The 17,133-nt window shown below is 35.4% G+C and overlaps 2 protein-coding genes and 1 long non-coding RNA gene across 10 annotated transcripts; all 3 read left to right on the top strand.

Moving 5' to 3' along the window:
* The first annotated feature begins 2,129 nt into the window (after window positions 1–2,129).
* On the top strand, window positions 2,130–4,389 carry LOC136342373 (uncharacterized). Of its 3 annotated transcripts, XR_010732634.1 has the most exons (5): window positions 2,130–2,270; window positions 2,446–2,520; window positions 2,606–3,068; window positions 3,125–4,250; window positions 4,301–4,389. XR_010732634.1 is itself a non-coding variant. In XM_066288102.1 (4 exons), the coding sequence occupies exons 1-4, from the start codon at window positions 2,189–2,191 to the stop codon at window positions 4,351–4,353; spliced, it is 357 nt and encodes a 118-aa protein (XP_066144199.1). In that variant the 5' UTR covers window positions 2,130–2,188; the 3' UTR covers window positions 4,354–4,389. The 3 variants fall into 3 exon arrangements, 1 of the variants encoding a protein (XP_066144199.1); XR_010732633.1 differs by having other exon boundaries at window positions 2,606–4,250; XM_066288102.1 differs by lacking the exon at window positions 2,606–3,068 and having other exon boundaries at window positions 4,104–4,250.
* A 3,458-nt stretch (window positions 4,390–7,847) lies between these two features.
* LOC136342370 (uncharacterized) lies at window positions 7,848–9,295 on the top strand. Its single transcript, XR_010732632.1, has 4 exons — window positions 7,848–7,918; window positions 8,019–8,263; window positions 8,949–9,128; window positions 9,194–9,295. It is a non-coding gene; the product is annotated as an uncharacterized lncRNA (long non-coding RNA).
* An 845-nt stretch (window positions 9,296–10,140) lies between these two features.
* Window positions 10,141–13,763, top strand: LOC136342369 (uncharacterized). Of its 6 annotated transcripts, none has more exons than XM_066288090.1 (14): window positions 10,141–10,269; window positions 10,371–10,460; window positions 10,594–10,713; window positions 10,857–10,931; window positions 11,069–11,136; window positions 11,199–11,276; window positions 11,378–11,500; window positions 11,640–11,729; window positions 11,913–11,996; window positions 12,097–12,162; window positions 12,321–12,392; window positions 13,236–13,346; window positions 13,399–13,578; window positions 13,629–13,763. In XM_066288090.1, the coding sequence occupies exons 9-14, from the start codon at window positions 11,957–11,959 to the stop codon at window positions 13,715–13,717; spliced, it is 558 nt and encodes a 185-aa protein (XP_066144187.1). In that variant the 5' UTR covers window positions 10,141–10,269; window positions 10,371–10,460; window positions 10,594–10,713; window positions 10,857–10,931; window positions 11,069–11,136; window positions 11,199–11,276; window positions 11,378–11,500; window positions 11,640–11,729; window positions 11,913–11,956; the 3' UTR covers window positions 13,718–13,763. The 6 variants fall into 6 exon arrangements, 4 of the variants coding, with proteins under 4 accessions (XP_066144187.1, XP_066144188.1, XP_066144186.1 ...); XM_066288091.1 differs by adding an exon at window positions 11,780–11,859 and having other exon boundaries at window positions 11,378–11,729; XM_066288089.1 differs by having other exon boundaries at window positions 11,378–11,996.
* The last annotated feature ends 3,370 nt before the right edge of the window (window positions 13,764–17,133 follow it).

The following is a 17,133-nucleotide window of genomic DNA, read 5'->3' as shown; positions in this document are numbered from 1 at the left end:
TGCCAGCCTGAATTAATAAAAATGCAGAGTCAATTCAAATTCAGCAATTGTCGATGAAAATTTGTTGTTTTATATTGTGTTTAAAATTTTCTTATGCCAGAACGTATATAGATCACCTTGTGTACGTTACTGCATGTCACAGTGCAACGACTCAGGCCAAAATCGGATTACGAACTCTTCGCCGCAAACGAGTCTTCCGAACAATTCTAACTTAAACTTAGAATAGTTACCCTTAGACTTGCGGTTACGTAAATAATTTTCGTGTAGATGTGCCGTAGATGGAATCGGAAAACTTTTAATTAGGGTAGATTTTTTGTCTCGTTATCGACTACTGGTTGATATGCAGAACCGAAAATTTTTATATGTAACCACCCAATTTACATTAAACGGTGAAATCAGTGTGTGTGTGTGGATAAAACAGTGTGAAAACTATTCCGAGGGAATTATCATATGCAAGTTTATTAAATAACTTGTTAGAAAAATTTCAGCCGAGACGTCATACAGGATACTCTGAAATATGCAAAGAAGCACTGAACTGGTCCTCAACACCTGGAAAGCAGGCGATAGCTTATGATGAGTTCGAAGCAGGAATGAATCTGAGACATGCAAAACCGTCAAAGAGTCCATGGTTATCTCAGATAGATGATTAGAGTCTATAGGGAGGACTTATACAGGATGTTGCTGATTTCCCAATCGGCTAACCAGTGGTGGCTTGAGCCAAAATAATCAGACTTTCCTTTTGAGACTTTTTTCTTTGACGTTTTATATTTACTATACTGAGTGTTGAGGTTGTTAAAGGATTAATTTTGTTAATATCTTCGGTGTTTCTTGACACATTTTCATTAAAATTTGCGGTAATGCCCAGTTCGATTAGATGCACTTCTCTATAATTTGGTAAAAAAAAACACTTAAGCCAGGATGAGGAAAAAGGGGGGTCATGGACACCTGTATCTCCTCCTCAAATATTTTTTACATACTCCAATGGTGAAGGTGTTTACTTTTCTAAACTAAAGGTTTCTTTATCTTAATTTTTCATTCTTGTAAAGTTTGAATTAAATGGCTTACTTTAGAATATAGTCCAACATATTACCTCTCAATAGATGTTACCCATTTGTCGTTTAGGTCGGAAACCCATATATCATTTATTTATGTATAAAAATAATTTTGGTTTCAAATTTCTTTAATCAATTTATAGGAAAAATGTACGTTATCGAACTGTGCATTACTGTACAATGGCGTTAAAGTATGTCAAGAAACGCTGAAATTGTTAACAAAATGAATTTTTTTAACAATTTCGACACACTATAGAGTGAATATAAAGCGTTAAAGAAAAAAGTCTGAAGGAATCTGTGGTTAGCGGATTGGTTTATTAAATTGCAACACCCCGTATCAGTCTTTGTTGTATAAATAAGTGTATTTAATAAATTTCTCGTGAGTTCATAAAAATGTCGCACCAATTAAGATCACTTTGCGATAATCCGAAATGTTGAAACTTATTCTCGAAACCGAATTCCTGGCGGTCAAAATTATTCTCAGCAGTGAATTCAATTTCTGTTTTGAAAGGTTGCTGAGAATTGGTCTCTAAGGGCGGCCCGAGTAAGACTAAAGTCCTGAAAATTACTCTATAATGCTTTGAAAATTATATCCTAATACCAAGGGGTCCATAGAAGCCAAAACTCGTGAAATTTGCTTCAAGGCTTAATCCAGGTTAATAAAAACTTCTGAAATTGCTAATATATGTAATAAGAGTTAAGAGAAAATTTAAAATTCCTGAAATTGTCTTTTGAGTTAGGTTACAGTTTTGGTTGAAACTGGAAAACTGGTGAACTTCATCTAAACTTGAACTTTGTTATATTTGGTGTTCTTTGGAAATTTATTCGATTTTCTCTTATTATTCTCCAAAAATGTATGGAGGAAAACTGATATTGCCACATTGCTCTGTTTATCTAAACATAAATCATAGCATAACTATGCAAATTAATATTTTAATAACTCACATTCTGCACTTGCACGCTTAATAACACCATTATAAATCTTAGGTTAAAATAAAACGTACATAATAATTTATTACCAGCAATTAAGGAAAAATAATGCTCGTTTAAATTTCGTATATTTATAAAAAAAAACGTACAGGGAACTGTGTCAGTCAAGTTCCTTTCAGTTCAAGCACTAAAAGATTTTTTTGAAGATGTCCTTAAAGTCCATGTTGGTAATTTTGACGGTGGTCCTTTGCCTTGCTGCAGCCAATCCTCTCCTTAAGCATGAGAATGGTAAGATAAAAAAATACTATAATAAATTGGAATTAAAGTACAAACAGAGGTATTATAAGATATACGAAGAATTTTAGGTGATTGGGCATGTCGGCTAAACCATAAAATGAAGGCAAAACATCTTCAGGATGACTTTAACTTAATCAATTAAAAATACTTTTTAAATTAATTTCAGAAAGGGTGAAGAGAAGCGCCTCTAGTGAAGAAAAGTACAAGGAAGATTTCCAGCAACAGCATCCAAAACATCATGGTAAGATTAATGTGGAAAACAATGTAATGTGGTGACGCATTGTTCCAAGAGCAAAATTATCGAAACTTCAACATAATTTCCATAGGGTCGTTAAAGCCATGTCTGGGCTTTGGAGAAATGTTTCTATTTAATATAAAATAGCTTCCAGTTAAAGTTGATTGCACCACAACCATATTAAGGATCAAATTATTAACCTGTAGTCAACATTACACATTAAGCTGATTTCTACAGGAACGTTGAAATAGGGTCTGGACATTAGTCAAGCTTGGATTTCACACAAAATAGCTTCGAGTTAAACTCGACAGCGCATTAATATTTTACTCTTCATGTCATAAATTTTAGATAAATCTCGACAGAAGAATATTCATTCTGGCGTATCAAGTCATTCGACTGAGCAAGAAAATCCCGGTGTACCTTCGTTTTCAGGATAATCTTAACTCTATATGGTGAAAGCTAATTTTAAATTTATTCAGATAGTTCTTCGAGAGGCTCATATAGTGAAAAGGATTCAGTTGAAGATTCCCAATAGAATCATCAACAGCTTCACAGTAAGATTTACTCAGAAAAAATATATACTGAGGGCTAAATTATGAGTTTGCTGTAGTATTTAGCACCAAGATCCATTGAAACGTTAAACTTAATGGCAAATAGGTATGGCAGTTAAATGTTAGTTAAAGCCAAGTTAAGTGGCAGTTAAAGTTGACTGCGTTTTAATAATCACACCTTAATGTGATGAATTTTATATGCGCGTGGATTCAAGCAGCATCACTCTAGCGCACCAAGTCCTTCACCTAAGCAGCAAAATCAAGGTAATATTTTGCATCCTGCAGGGTGTCCAGATTGTTTTCAGGACTTTAGGATACCTCAGATAATTTTAAGTCGATTTCCTCTTATATGTATTTCTTTTCATATTTGTTTTTATCATACTTATGAATTTCTTACATCTGCTATATCTATGATCAACGATCCCGGCACAAATGCAACCGGCTCAAGTGCAATGAATCATAGAAATTAAGAGTGAGACGATGATGGTGACAGGTTTCAAGAAATATCAAGTAGCATTTTTAGAGTTTGATTGAATGTTCTATTCTTTGATGATTCTTATCTTTCTTTTTATTTTAATTGTTACTCGACTCTCACAGCTTCACCACTTCAGGCCGTTGTACAGTTCCAAAACAAAAACACTCTTTTTTTAATTTATCACGTTTTACAACATAGAAATCAAGAAAATTGGAATCTATAGTATAAGTACCCAGTTTTAAATATGCTCTTTTAATCGTTTCTGAAATTATGGAAAATGCATGGGTCACCGACAAGCTTATAAGGAGACTACACCCATTAGTTTGTATTTTGAGCCAGTGTCAAAGCTATTTTTATTAGTGCCTGGCCAATGTGTAGCATTAGAATTTCTCAATTTTAGCTACTACTTATCCTTTCCTAGTCTAACGATGAAAAATAGCGCTCGTTACAGGTCCGAAACACATTTTTCCGGGCATACATCACTTTTCTGGAATTATTGTAGAGGAAAAAGTGTTCCGGACTCGTAACAAAAGGTCCTATTCGATTTTAAAGCTGGCATCTAGAAAACAGGGAGACTAGAAAAAGGAAAATCAGCAAACTGGAGCTCGTCTTGACCATGATGACTATCGGAGCAGCAAACCTAAATGTTCAAGCCAGAAGTTTAGCTCAGAAGCCTCCGACTGTTCTAACTCAGAAACTAAATTCTAAACGTACGTAAAACGAGTGAAATTAACACTTAAATTGTCTGATTTGCTTATAGATGGCTGTCGACTTGCTGAACTACACAACAACTTAGTCTCAAAACCCATTTGATTTTTGGAATTTTGGTTATATTATTGAGGGCAGTGCTCTGAAAATAAATTTTGAAATTTTCATTTATCTTTTCCTTCTTGTTTGAATTTCTTCTGATCCTTGTGCTTAGTCAAATCCAATCCTGTCGCTAGAATAAGAACTTGAAAGTTCCTGTTTAGGCTTCAAGAAAAAGCTTTATGCTTCAAACTTCGATAAAGAAAATATTAAGGATTGCTAACTCTTACGTAAGACCGGAGGTTAAATTGGAACAATATGCATTAGGGCCCAAACTTATGAGGCAACAAAATTTCAAACTTCCTAGAAGAGGTAGTACCCGTTTACGAGGTGGGGACATAAACCTTCTCCTCTTTATACTCCGCCATATTGCTGGCAGTAAGACGGTTCCAGATTGGCGTTGGTATCTATATGTATGTTGGTAGTGGCTAAATGGAAAAACACTTTGTTCTGAAGACTCATATTATGGTTTTCCAGACTAAAATGTTTGCCATTCTGACACGCGGACTTGAAATAGTGCAGATATGATATCCTCCAAATTAACTCTGGAGTGCAAAATCCTGATGAAACTCTCCGGGAAAACCCACAACGTTCGATTCCTTTGGGTTCCTAGGCGCATAGATCATGTGGTCAAACTGAAGATGAGGTCACTGTTTCATCTCGAAAGGAAGAGTATGATGATCACAGCCGAGCTGGTGACTGGCTAAGGTGACCTCCGGCGACATCGAGATCAGAGGTGAAGTGGCAAGGATAGTTTTTGTGTTTCCGGTTTCTTTCAATCGGTTACTCAAAAATTCTATCAGTTATCTTAAGTAAATAATAAACTCTGCAAGTGACAGAAGGCACTTAACGCACAAGAACCCTCTACACACGACTTTCCCAAAACATCTAAAATTTTTGAAAATTTCTTAGTGTATGGACTAACCAATTTAAACCTATAAGATGCTATACAGGGTGTAACATAAGTGATGACTTTAATTTTAAGGAGTGATTCCTTGTCATATTTTAAGCAAAAATGTTCATATAAACATATGTCCTAACTTGCATCACTTTCGAGATACAGGGTGTTAAAGTTGAAAAAATAAATTGCGTTTTCTTTAATAGTTTTCGACTGCTTCGAAATAATTTCATGAAATTTCGTATGCAGGGGTTTATTGGGATAAAAAATTCAAATTTATAGTCGATTTAGCTGTATTTTCTAGAGGGCGTCACCAGCAACGATTTCGACCCCCTGAAACCGTTGCAACTTTTTTGTGCTACCCTGTGTGCCATTTTGAAATAGAAAAATCGATTCTCTCATCTTTTCTGCTTAAAAAAGGTATACTTTATTGAAGTCGCTACGAGCAATGATTTATGAGAAAAATGCATTTAAAGTTGATGATGTATGCACATTTTCGGAGGGTCAAAATAGCTTTTCTGCCTTACCAAATTAAACAATAATTGTTACAATGCAATTTTTAATTATTAAAAGTACAAATTTCTTGTCCTTTGACTTCTTTTTGCAACTCGCTTAATTTTTGTGAAAATGAATAAAAGGTTTAGGACATCTAAGAAATTCTTATTGGTATTTTTAAGATTTAAAATGAAAACAAGTTTTTCTTTGTGGAATAAAAAAAAATCCTGTGATAAAGAAATTCCGATAATTTTTCCCATTAAAATTTACAAGATACTGTCAGTTGAAAATCATCATCAACTTTAAATGCATTTTTCTCATAAATCGTTGCTCGTAGCGACTTCAATAAAGTATACCTTTTTTAAGCAGAAAAGATGAGAGAATCGATTTTTCTATTTCAAAATGGCACACAGGGTAGCACAAAAAAGTTGCAACGGTTTCAGGGGGTCGAAATCGTTGCTGGTGTCGCCCTCTAGAAAATACAGCTAAATCGACTATAAATTTGAATTTTTTATCCCAATAAACCCCTGTATACGAAATTTCATGAAATTATTTCGAAGCAGTCGAAAACTATTAAAGAAAACGCAATTTATTTTTTCAACTTTAACACCCTGTATCTCGAAAGTGATGCAAGTTAGGACATATGTCTATATGAACATTTTTGCTTAAAATATGACAAGGAATCACTCCTTAAAATTAAAGTCATCACTTATGTTACACCCTGTATATGCACCAAATTATCCATATGTACAAGTTGAATTCAAATAAAAATTTTAGAGAATATTTTGAGAAATAACTAAGAGATTCGATTGAGAAACTACATTTACGTGTAACATAATAAAATATTGACTACTATTGAAACTGTAGGATAATCAATGAGATGTTCCTGTAATGTAAATGAGCGCTTTAAAGTCAGGTACAAACTGTGAGCAGATACGAAGCGAAGATTACTGAAACACGATAAAGAAGGGTTAAAACTAAAGGAACTAGACTTAATCAATAAGAAAGAAAATATGAAACGCAAGACGAAGGATGAAAAAACATAAAGCTGCGGTCGATTGTAAAAATCCCCCTGATGTTGAGACTATGTCTTTTTACATCCCGTAACGGTACCATTTTAAGAAGGAATTAAACCACAAAACCATAAACATAGAACAATCCTTATTACTCACTCTAATACTTGGATCTGTGCCTAGAATATATTTGACTTTATTACCCCATAAACGAGCTCTACATTATGGTTATGCTATCATAAATACTGGTGTAAAAAAAAAAAACTAAAAAAAGTGGTACTAATTTCTAAACTGTCCATAAATATTGTTTCAAAACCTAATAAGGAAAGAGATAACGCCACTAACTCGTTCTGAACCAAAGTGATTTTCAGCAGTTCGGTTAGTTTGCCAGAATGTCTGCCAGTAAACGCACATCCATTATAGCTGCTCTGTTAGTAGTTGTACTAATCCACGAAGCTGCTTGTCAAAGAACTAATAATGATTTTAGTAAGTACTTACTCTAACAAATGCCAAAATCAAATATTACAATATTGACCTCTTCAGGCATGGAGAAACACGTTCATGGTCCAGTACATGAGTCTAAGAAGGAGTTGATCCGAAATCGAACAAGTTCACTTTCTTCAAGTTAGTACGAAATCATTAAGCTTAGTTGGCCCTCGTTGATTTTTAATAGGCTCGCACAGAACTTACTACAAGGATTTAGTTCTAATGAAATTGAGAAGATTGTTGGATGAGTATTTAGGTACTCAGTAATATAAAGACAATTATTCTTATGATTCTCAAAATCTAGACGAGCAAGAAACTAAAGGTTCTGAAAAAAAATTGTTGAAGGCACTCAACGGTCTGGAAAAGCCCTTGGGTATTACCTAATAATATAATTTTCGTGCAAATTTCATGATTTGTGCATAATTCCAGAATTACCTGACAGCAACATCTTGAAAGAGCTGAAAAATCAGCAATCACGAAGGCCTAAAGATATTATCAGTGATCAACCGACATCAGGCATAAGTCTTAACACAAGTCTTCTAGGTAGGAATGTTTCCTACATGTCTAAAGGTAGCAAACTTAACAATACGAAACACATTTCTAGATAAGGAGGACTATAGCAAATTGTCAGAATACTTACCAAGATCTTCGGAAGCAAATTTCAAGTCAAAAGATTTGGGTAAGTCAGGGGTAGTGGATGGAGAAGAAAAACATATGAGTAAATTCGTTTAAAATTTTTGTGTTAGTATGAAGCTCATACAGGTATAAATTTATCTTAGATCCTTCAAAGGTATTATGGGTTCCTGTTTATTTGGACAGCAAGGACAAACCTATGAAGAAATTGAAAGGGAAAGCTGAAGAAAATAAGCAGGCCGCAAATGTAGCGATGAATGACCAGCCAACGACGTCCGATGAAAATATGGATGATTCCAAACATCAGGATAAATTACTGGTTAAAACTGGACAGAAAAAAAAACGTCCTATTACAGATGATAGTGGTGTTAGCCTCAAAACATTGTCAGAAGTAAGTGAAGATTCCGCTGAAGAGGGTAACACCTTAAGGCGTAAGAAGGGCAAATATTTTGTTTATACCTAATTACTACCTATCGAATGTGTTACGTAATAGATAGTATAAAAAGAGACTCTGTAACCTTAAGTAATGAAAATTTAGGTCAGAATAAAAGAAAGGGTAATAGGGGTAATAGATATTAAATTCTCAATCGTTCACCACTCTTCATTGAAATTCAAAATTTATCTTACTCGTTTCAAGGGCGGGGTAAAACATTCGTTTCTAGAATACCCTTAAATAGCACTTAGAGGTGGAATTATGGCATTGAACTTCAGGGTAAGTTGAGTAAACTCCGCCAGATGTACGTAGAATTGTGGATTTAAATCTAATTCACAAGTGACAAACTTAAGGCAATTTGGAGAATATTATCGTAAGCTCGCTAAGTGGATTAATAAGCGACTCGTCTCTAACTCATCTTTAATTAATTTTTATTACTATTGGGCAAAATCATGGGGAAAATTTGAGGAAAAGTGGTGTTTTTTGATGAGATCAAACTCAAGGCCGAGCGACTCAATACCTTTAGGTAAATTTTGGGTTTATCGATAATTTATTGTTATATCAAGATTCGTAAAGGTCTCGGTAAAATACTTAAACTTTACAACTAATCAATAAAATCTTAGGGTAATAATATTATTTTCAGGTAATCAAACATCTCATTCGTCGGAAGATGATCAATTCAATGAACGGAAAAATTCGCAGAATGTAATATACAAACTTTTAGCCTCTGACAAGTCAATGGGTGATGAAACTACTATGTCACAGGAGAACAGTACATCTCAGGACGATGATTTTATATCACAAAGTGAAGAAAAATCTAAAGGTAAGTATAAGAAAAAGCGAAAAACATCGAGCTTTAAGGTACGAGTAATTAAACTATCTTTCAAGGCTTGGAAGGAAGTTCCGTGTCTACTGATTTAGGGGCAAACAGTCTGGCTGAGGGTGATCAATCTAGTCAATATCCTGAGCAGGCGGTTGGAGCTCTTGCAGGAAAGTAATTAAATGAGGTCATCAGGGTTTAGGGTAATATTTTACTTTTCAACTCCAGATGCAGGATCTAGGGTGCTACAAGAAAATAAATTATTAGCAAATAATAACTCTGGTCAACAAACTTGACACACTGGTCACCAATTCTGGAGAATTGCGAGAATTGCAGGAGCATGAAGGTAAGACGGGTAAGTATTGAAATATGAAGTATTACGTAAAATTTTTAGATAAGTTAATAAGCATTTTAAAGTGGTAATTTCCTACTCAGCTCGCCATATTTTTTTATCAGCTAAATGAAAAGTTTCAGATGCCTCGTTTGCTGAGGAAGATGTAGGAACTAATATAGAAGAACATAACAGAACGGTTGATTGAAGTTCGGACTCGAACACGAAGATTTCAGCTTCTCAATCGGTTGAAATTCTGCACGGTAAGGAATCAATTGTGCAACTACGAAGGTGATGGATCTTAAAAAATAAAATCAAATATCTGGGGAAAATTTAGAAATTCCTAGAATTCAGGCAAAGAGTAAATTCGGGTCAGAGTTTATTAATTTCCATTTTTTTGAAAGAGTAAATTATTATGGTTAACCTCGAGGAAATGTATATTCTAGAAAATGAAGGGCATAAATTAAATGAGAGCAACGAATCAATTCCTGAAAACTCCGAGGGAACTTGGGTGGCTTCCAATGAGTTATCTGAAACTTCAGACATCCAGGGTAAGTAGGGCAAATTTTATTAAACAGCAAAACTATTTGAAGATTTGATGATTGATGGTGTAATTTTACTAAAGTCCAAACTAAGCGAGTTGTAAAACTTGTTGTTAGATTAAATTTATATTAGGAGTGTTTAACATTCCAGGCACTAATAGGGGCAAAGAAGAAAGTTTGTCGGATAGAGAGATGTACTTTAAGAGTTCAGAGGAATCATTGGAAACTACTGAGTTACCTAAACCTTCTCAATCTGTACAAGACCTACGGGGTAAAGAGGGGCAAATTTAGTAATAATAATAAAATTCATTTACAGTCTAAATTATACCATTTTTCTATAGAAGACTTAGGGCAATAAGTATTAAATTTTAGGGGACAAAGGTGAACCTAACCTGGATTCAACCCAATGCACAGATTTGGAACAATATTAAAAAGCCAGCCAGATCTTCGATGAGTATGAAGGTAAATTAGACATATCGAAAAAACCGTATATCTAAATGATAAAACATTGGTAATTTGAGTTTCCACCACCATTAGAGTTATTGCTTTCATGAGCAAACGCTTTTCTACATCTTTGAGCTAATTTAAAACGTAGTTTCAGATACAGATTTAGGGATAGACAAATACTCTCGAGAGAACTCAGGAACTATGCCAAACGTAGTTTCCACTATGTTTGGTACAATTGGGGCTACGGAGACCGATCAGAAACCAGATGGTAAGTAAGGTAATTACTCTTTAAACTTACGCCGTTACGGCCAAATCAAAAGAAAATGGTAAATTTGTACAGAAGTCTGAATTAGCGCAAGAATTAAAGGGTGAGATTGGCAAATATTTAGATTGTAACAGTAAATTTTTCAGATGAGGAAAGTGAAACGTCTTCAGAATTGAATTCTTTAGAGAGGCAGGCGTTACCATCTCCCAAGCTTAATAAAGGTAAGAGGGGTAACATATTTCTTTGACGAAGAAAGTGAAGATTTCATTGTAATTATCTCATTATGAAAAAAATTATTAGAAAGGCATTAACTAGATTTATCTTACAAATTTGAACTAATTTAAAGTTAACACTTCAGATGCAAGTTTGGAGAACCTCTTGAAACAGAAAATTACAGTGAAGCTGAATCGACTAGAGAAGAAAATGGTAAGTAGGAAGAGCAATATAAGTTTTCACTGTAAATCTGGGGTTGGGTAACAATTAAACAGAAAAAACTGCACGTATTCAAAGTGACGAACCTACGGAGGACTCTAGAACTGAAGACAGTTCCTATGAGGAACCAAAAGGTGAGCGAAAAAATTTGAAAGATGCTTTAGTTTTTTCTCGTTTGACCATATGAAACTTATGTGAAAACCTTTTAGGATAATATTTTATTTCTGAATTTTAGATGCAGCATCTAGTAAATCAGAAGAAAGTATATTTTTAAGAGGTAGCAGCTTCGCTCAACAGCTTGAAACACTGAGTACCAGTGAAGAATCCCGAGAATTTCAGACACCTCAGGGTAAGGCAGGTAAGCGTCAAAATAAAAATTTATGTATTGATGCGAGTTAAACATTAAAACTTTGACAACTTGAGTTCGCATTACCAGTAGAGATATTGCTTTTATTAGCAAACAATTTGCTATTCCTTCAAGCAAATTTCATGCTTAGCTTCAAATGGAAATCATGGCATAACCTACGATCCCACGGAACTCAAATTGGTTTTAAGATCATGGTTGAAACCATACCTCAAACCCGAAGGTAAGAAGATGATCCTTTGAATTAAGGTGAAGATGACAATCGCGTTTCAGATAGTGATAAAAACGTTAATTCTAAATCAATGAAAAAAGCAGTTTGTTGGAGAAAATAAAAGTACCTTCAGAACCAAAGGGTGGAATTTTCGTAAAAAAATTATTTATTGAAATTATGCGAGTGTATTTTCAGGTTATGAAAGCGAATCAACTTTGGAACCAGAACAGACCAATTCTATGGAAAGTCAGAGTTCGAGACCAATCAAAGGGCATAAGGGTAAGAAGATGGTGGTTGAAAGAACGACGTTTTTCGTTTGAAATTACCTCATAGTAGAGAAATTTTTTTGATTTCCGATAATCTTTAGTTAACGTTTCAGATACAAATTTTGGTAAATCTTTCGAATCAGATAGAAGTGCATTTGAATCAAATAAGACAGAAAGTGGTAAGTGGGTAAGAATACTTTAAGATTTAATTTTTTTTCATTGCCAAGATTTATGGTCAGTATCAAAAACCTTAAAAAAAAATAGTACTAATGTTGGCAGTGTCCGATCCGTATAACCAAATTTATGCATTGAAATAAAGCTGAGATTTCTTCGCCAGCAGGAAAACCTAAATCTGAGGGCACAGGTCAAGAATTGACTTCTAAGGGCGATCAAACAACGGATAGAAATGGTAAGTTACAAGTTCGATTTGTAAAACGTTTGTGGGTGAACGGTCATATATAAAAACGACGCATTTTGTGTACCTCGATTTAGAGCTTAGATTGGTGGAGCATATATCAACGAAAATCTCAATACATACGAGGCGACAGTTGGAATCTCAAAAACGAATTAAACATAACGATTTTCCTTGAGTTCGATTTATTCAAATCAGAGTGCTATCATCAGTGTGTGATAAATTCGAATTTATGATGATAGAACTTGAAGTTAGTCTAAACCTAGTGAAGAGAAACATGATGCACTATAGGTGTTGAAACTATCAGACTTAGGAAATTTGGCAAATTGAACTTTTGGACTTTCCCAGAGATTTACCAACGAGAATATAGGTATGGAGTGAAAATGATCAAAATAAAAGATTTTTTATTTGAATTGAAGAACAGTTCAAGTCAAGTGAGGGAGATTGGATAAAATGGCATTCGTGCCAGATTTCTTCCTTACAAATTATGAGATATTCAGCGAATGCGAATGATCAAAAAATGTTTGTCTAAGATTTTATTTCATAATTATTTCGCTCTTCATTCCGCCTATCGCTTTTTTATTCTGAAGTCATTGCAGATCTGTATCGGCATTTATCAGGAATTGTTGACCCCTCTCGTTCCTTTAAATTTTGTATCCACTTTTTCGAGTCTCTGAATGTAAATGGGTTTTCTTTCATGATGCTTTCGTAAGGTCTGAAGCCTGACTACAGAGAGGCTAAGAGGAACCTTCACGCGATTTGTCGATGGTGGGGTTGCTTGCAAATTCTATCGTAACCTTCACTCTTTAAAAAGTGATATCACCCCACGTGACATTTCAGGAATTACTCAGGTCACTCGGCGTCCCCAAAATTTGGATTTCCACGAAAAACACGAGACTTGCGGATTAGGGAAAAGGCAGAACTGTGCTAGAAATAATAATTATGTTCCAGGTAAACGTTACGTTGGTCATTAAGGCGGCTGAGTAAGGAAAAAATGTTTTAGGATTGCATAAGATGCATAAGAACCGGAATGATGCTATCATTAATTTCATTGACAAGAAGGTCAAAAGCGGCCAATGTGCTATAATGATTTATAATAATTACATGGCAGGAATTCCCCTTTTCAATCCTTCTTATTCAGTCGCATTGCCGGACAATGTCCCGATAAATCCCTGTGCTGCAGGTATTACTCTAACCGAGTACTGACCCGATTTCAATATCTCGTATTTTTAGCTTCAGATAACTGTCATCAACAACGTATCAGAGAACCCTCGGATTTTGAGCTAACCCTAAGTTATCGGAAAGTGGGCAAAAAGGACTAGTATAGAAATATTCCTGATGTCTTAGTTTGGTTCAGACCAATTTCCGTAGAAATAATAAACCAAAACAGCGATACTAACCTGTTTGATTATTCTTTAAAATTCATCCTGGTTCGTAAGCATAAAAGCGGGATCAACTCTCCCCCCAGGCGCTTTACCCTTATCCGCTCTTTCACCCTTAAGTGATATCGGCATGCGTGGACTGAATTTTAAAGTGCTGACTTTAGATTAGCGTTTCGGCCTATTTTTAGGCGGTATGGAAAGAAAATATTTCCGCCCGATCATAGGCAGTTCATGAACATGCGTAATTTGCCACCAAAAATTTAATTGAAAGCCATTTTAGGTGTCGAAACGGGCAAGAAGCATCGTCCTGATAATAGTTCGCTCGCTGATAAAAAAAAGGGGTCTTTCGTATGATTTTCAGCATAGCCGGAAGGCTTTCAGAGTTAACCGATTTTTAAGCATTCGCTGCTCACTTGACAACCATAAGGGCACCATGCCATTCACGGCCTCTTTAAAAGTCTTCATCTTGTCTTCACTAAACAACGTGGTAAATCACCAATATAATTTCCGAAGCAGACCGCATGTTTTAATTAAAACTCACAGAAGTCATTTAATTTACGTGTCAAGTAAATTTTAAAAGGCCGTAAACCACTTAAACGCTTGCGGTTTTCGGTTGGTCATTTCTTTCCTTTGACACGCGATCAATTGTCAATTTGCATGTTATTTTTGCTGCTTTCCCCTAAAGACCTCAAATGGATTGGAAATGGTGCCGGCGCCGCATAATCGACATGAACAAATCTCCCATCATCAATATCTAGAGAATAGATGGACTTGCGCTAACCTGAAGGTTTGTCTGCTTGATTAATTGGCATGATTAGTCTTTCAATTTTATGTTTTTGTTTTCAAACTCTCATATCTCAGGGCTTTACTACCTTTGTTCCTAGGCCATTAGCGCAAAGAGAAATAAAGTCGGCAGACAAACTTGACATTATTGTGCGGATCGTTGCATAATACTTATTAAAAAAAAATAAAATAATAAAAAAAAAAAATTGAACTGAACTTCAGGTCTAAGCCTCTATTTCAGCACGAAATCTCATATTAGAGCCGGCTTTATATTGCCCACGTGGCTTTAAATAGGATGGAAAAAGCGATATTAGAGACGTGACGAATTATCGTGGGCAAAGCAACAGCGTTGGCACAGAGGGACGAATTTTGAAATCTAATTTGGCATAATTTTATTTGGGCCGAAATGGGATTGTAATGAAGTTTCGATCGGTGCAATATCCGCCCCCAGAGGATGGAAACATCAAGTTTTGCGCCCCCTGCGAAGTCGGCGACGCGAGAAAATAAACCGAACATTGATAGGTTTAGGGTTTAGCCTGTGGAGGGATCCACTGGGGCTCTCGGAAAACGTGGATATAAAGAAACGTCTCGATTTCTGTTTCGTGAAGAAATTTATTTTAGATGAGGCGGTTTTTAATTAAAGTGAGATACAACTTCGGCTAGTTTTAAATGAAGGTGGGGGAAGGGAGGAAGGGTGATATGAAAGGGCTCCTCCAAGAATACCAAAAATAGAATAGTTCCAACGTTTCCTGCAACATGGAAAAACAGCTCAGTTTCTTGCAAATATGGATTATTATGTCTGCGCTATATTTTCCCGTAAGTTTCACCGGGTAATGGCTTCTTTTTCGCATTACGAATTTACAAATTCCACAGTTCACTATGCTAAATGGGCTTCAATTTACGTAAACCACCATAATTGCTCTTTTTCACAAATATTGGAATGTCTGCTTCGTATCTCTTTCTCGCAGCATGACAGAGAAACGACTAAAGTCCAACAAACGGCCCAAACAGTAGAATCGTTATTGTCACGCGTATTTCCACAGTCAGCAACGGAATGAAATAATTGACAGGGTTCTCTGACATGAAATGAATAGCTATTTATGTAACTAGTTAGAAAATGCATAGTTCTGTGTAAAGAATGGTATTCTGCAGGCCAAGCGATTCAGACTAACTGAGGCACAAAACAATATTTCCTAATAAGTTGCATAATTTTTTTTTATTTTGTTTTGTGGTGAAAAAATCTGAAGATAAGAGTAGAAATTTGAACTTCATCGAAGTGCGCTCATTATCTACAGAACTACAGCAACCGTTATTCTTTCTGGCCCTATGTGTTAATTGAGCTATGAAATGGAGCTACCTGCCTTCATTATGTAACCGGTTACGAAATGAAAGCCGTTTCGCGACCGGTTTTTGTTGCGAAAGCCATGATTTTTTTTTAATGAAAAAAAAAATTATACTGTGATTTCTAAGGCTTCGCGAGACCAAACCTTTAGTGGTTTCATTTATCTCATATTTAAAATTGGTTCTCTCGGTCTTATATGTCAATTAAGAATTTTTTTTTATTTTTGTGAATACATTTATGTCAAATTGTTACCCTTTTTCTAATAAAAAAAAATAATGGAAAAAAATGCACATAGACCGACATTAAATTATCATGCATAATATAACAAGTGCGACGGAAATAATCGATAATTTTTGAGAATTGTGTTCGAAGGAAAATAAAGCCGAGAAAACACACGTGCACGTAGTGCACGACTGCCTTTTTTAGTTTAAGTTGCGTGAATGTAAAGTCGTTAAACATTATAGTTTCGTGTAGGAAAATTGAGCGACAAGGCCGCAAAAGAAAACGCGCACTCAAGTAAAAATGCAAAGATGATATCGGGCAATCCGGCATTACGTGTTTCTAGTTAGTGGCTTCATCGGGCCTGTGTGCGTATAAAGTCAGTACACCCACATAATGATGCGTTTATCTCCCGACATATACGCTTGCATGTGCAGCCTGGAAAAGATGGAAGGAAAAAAGAGGAAACTCCTTCCAATCAACTCCCCTTCCAAATTCTCCCTAGCAACCTGAACTAACAACTTCCTTCCATCCTTTCCAGGCTACGCCTGCACGTGCGTATGACATACGCAGCATGATGCGTATGTACCTCCTTTGTCGTCAAGTTGCCCAATATTCTCTTTCTATTTTTACTTAAACTCTATCGCTCTTCTGTTGAAACTTTATACCTTTTGCGGGCTTGTCACTCGCTCTTCCTACATTTAACTTCATCTCTACTAAGTTTTTCTATTCTTTATTATTATGGATTTATTTTCGTTGCGTCAGTTGCATTTAAGAAGAGCATTCCATGAATCCCATTCGTGAATACAACCGCAAGGTTTAAATATTTCAGTTTGTTACAATATTGCTAGGGCGACTAGGGAAATTACGGAAATAATTGCACCAGTGCAAATTGCCGCTGTAATTGCCCGTGATTGGTTCAGAGCATATAAGAATGAAATATTAATATTGCATGGCAGATGAATGAAATTTTCAATGAAATTTAATGGACGCAATATTAGGAGTAGTTCAG

The sequence above is a fragment of the Euwallacea fornicatus genome, chromosome 12 (genome assembly GCF_040115645.1).
Source record: "Euwallacea fornicatus isolate EFF26 chromosome 12, ASM4011564v1, whole genome shotgun sequence".
NCBI lineage: Eukaryota > Metazoa > Arthropoda > Insecta > Coleoptera > Curculionidae > Euwallacea > Euwallacea fornicatus.
The sequence above is the reverse complement of the archived record's forward strand: the minus strand, read 5'-3'. Positions and strand labels throughout refer to the sequence as shown.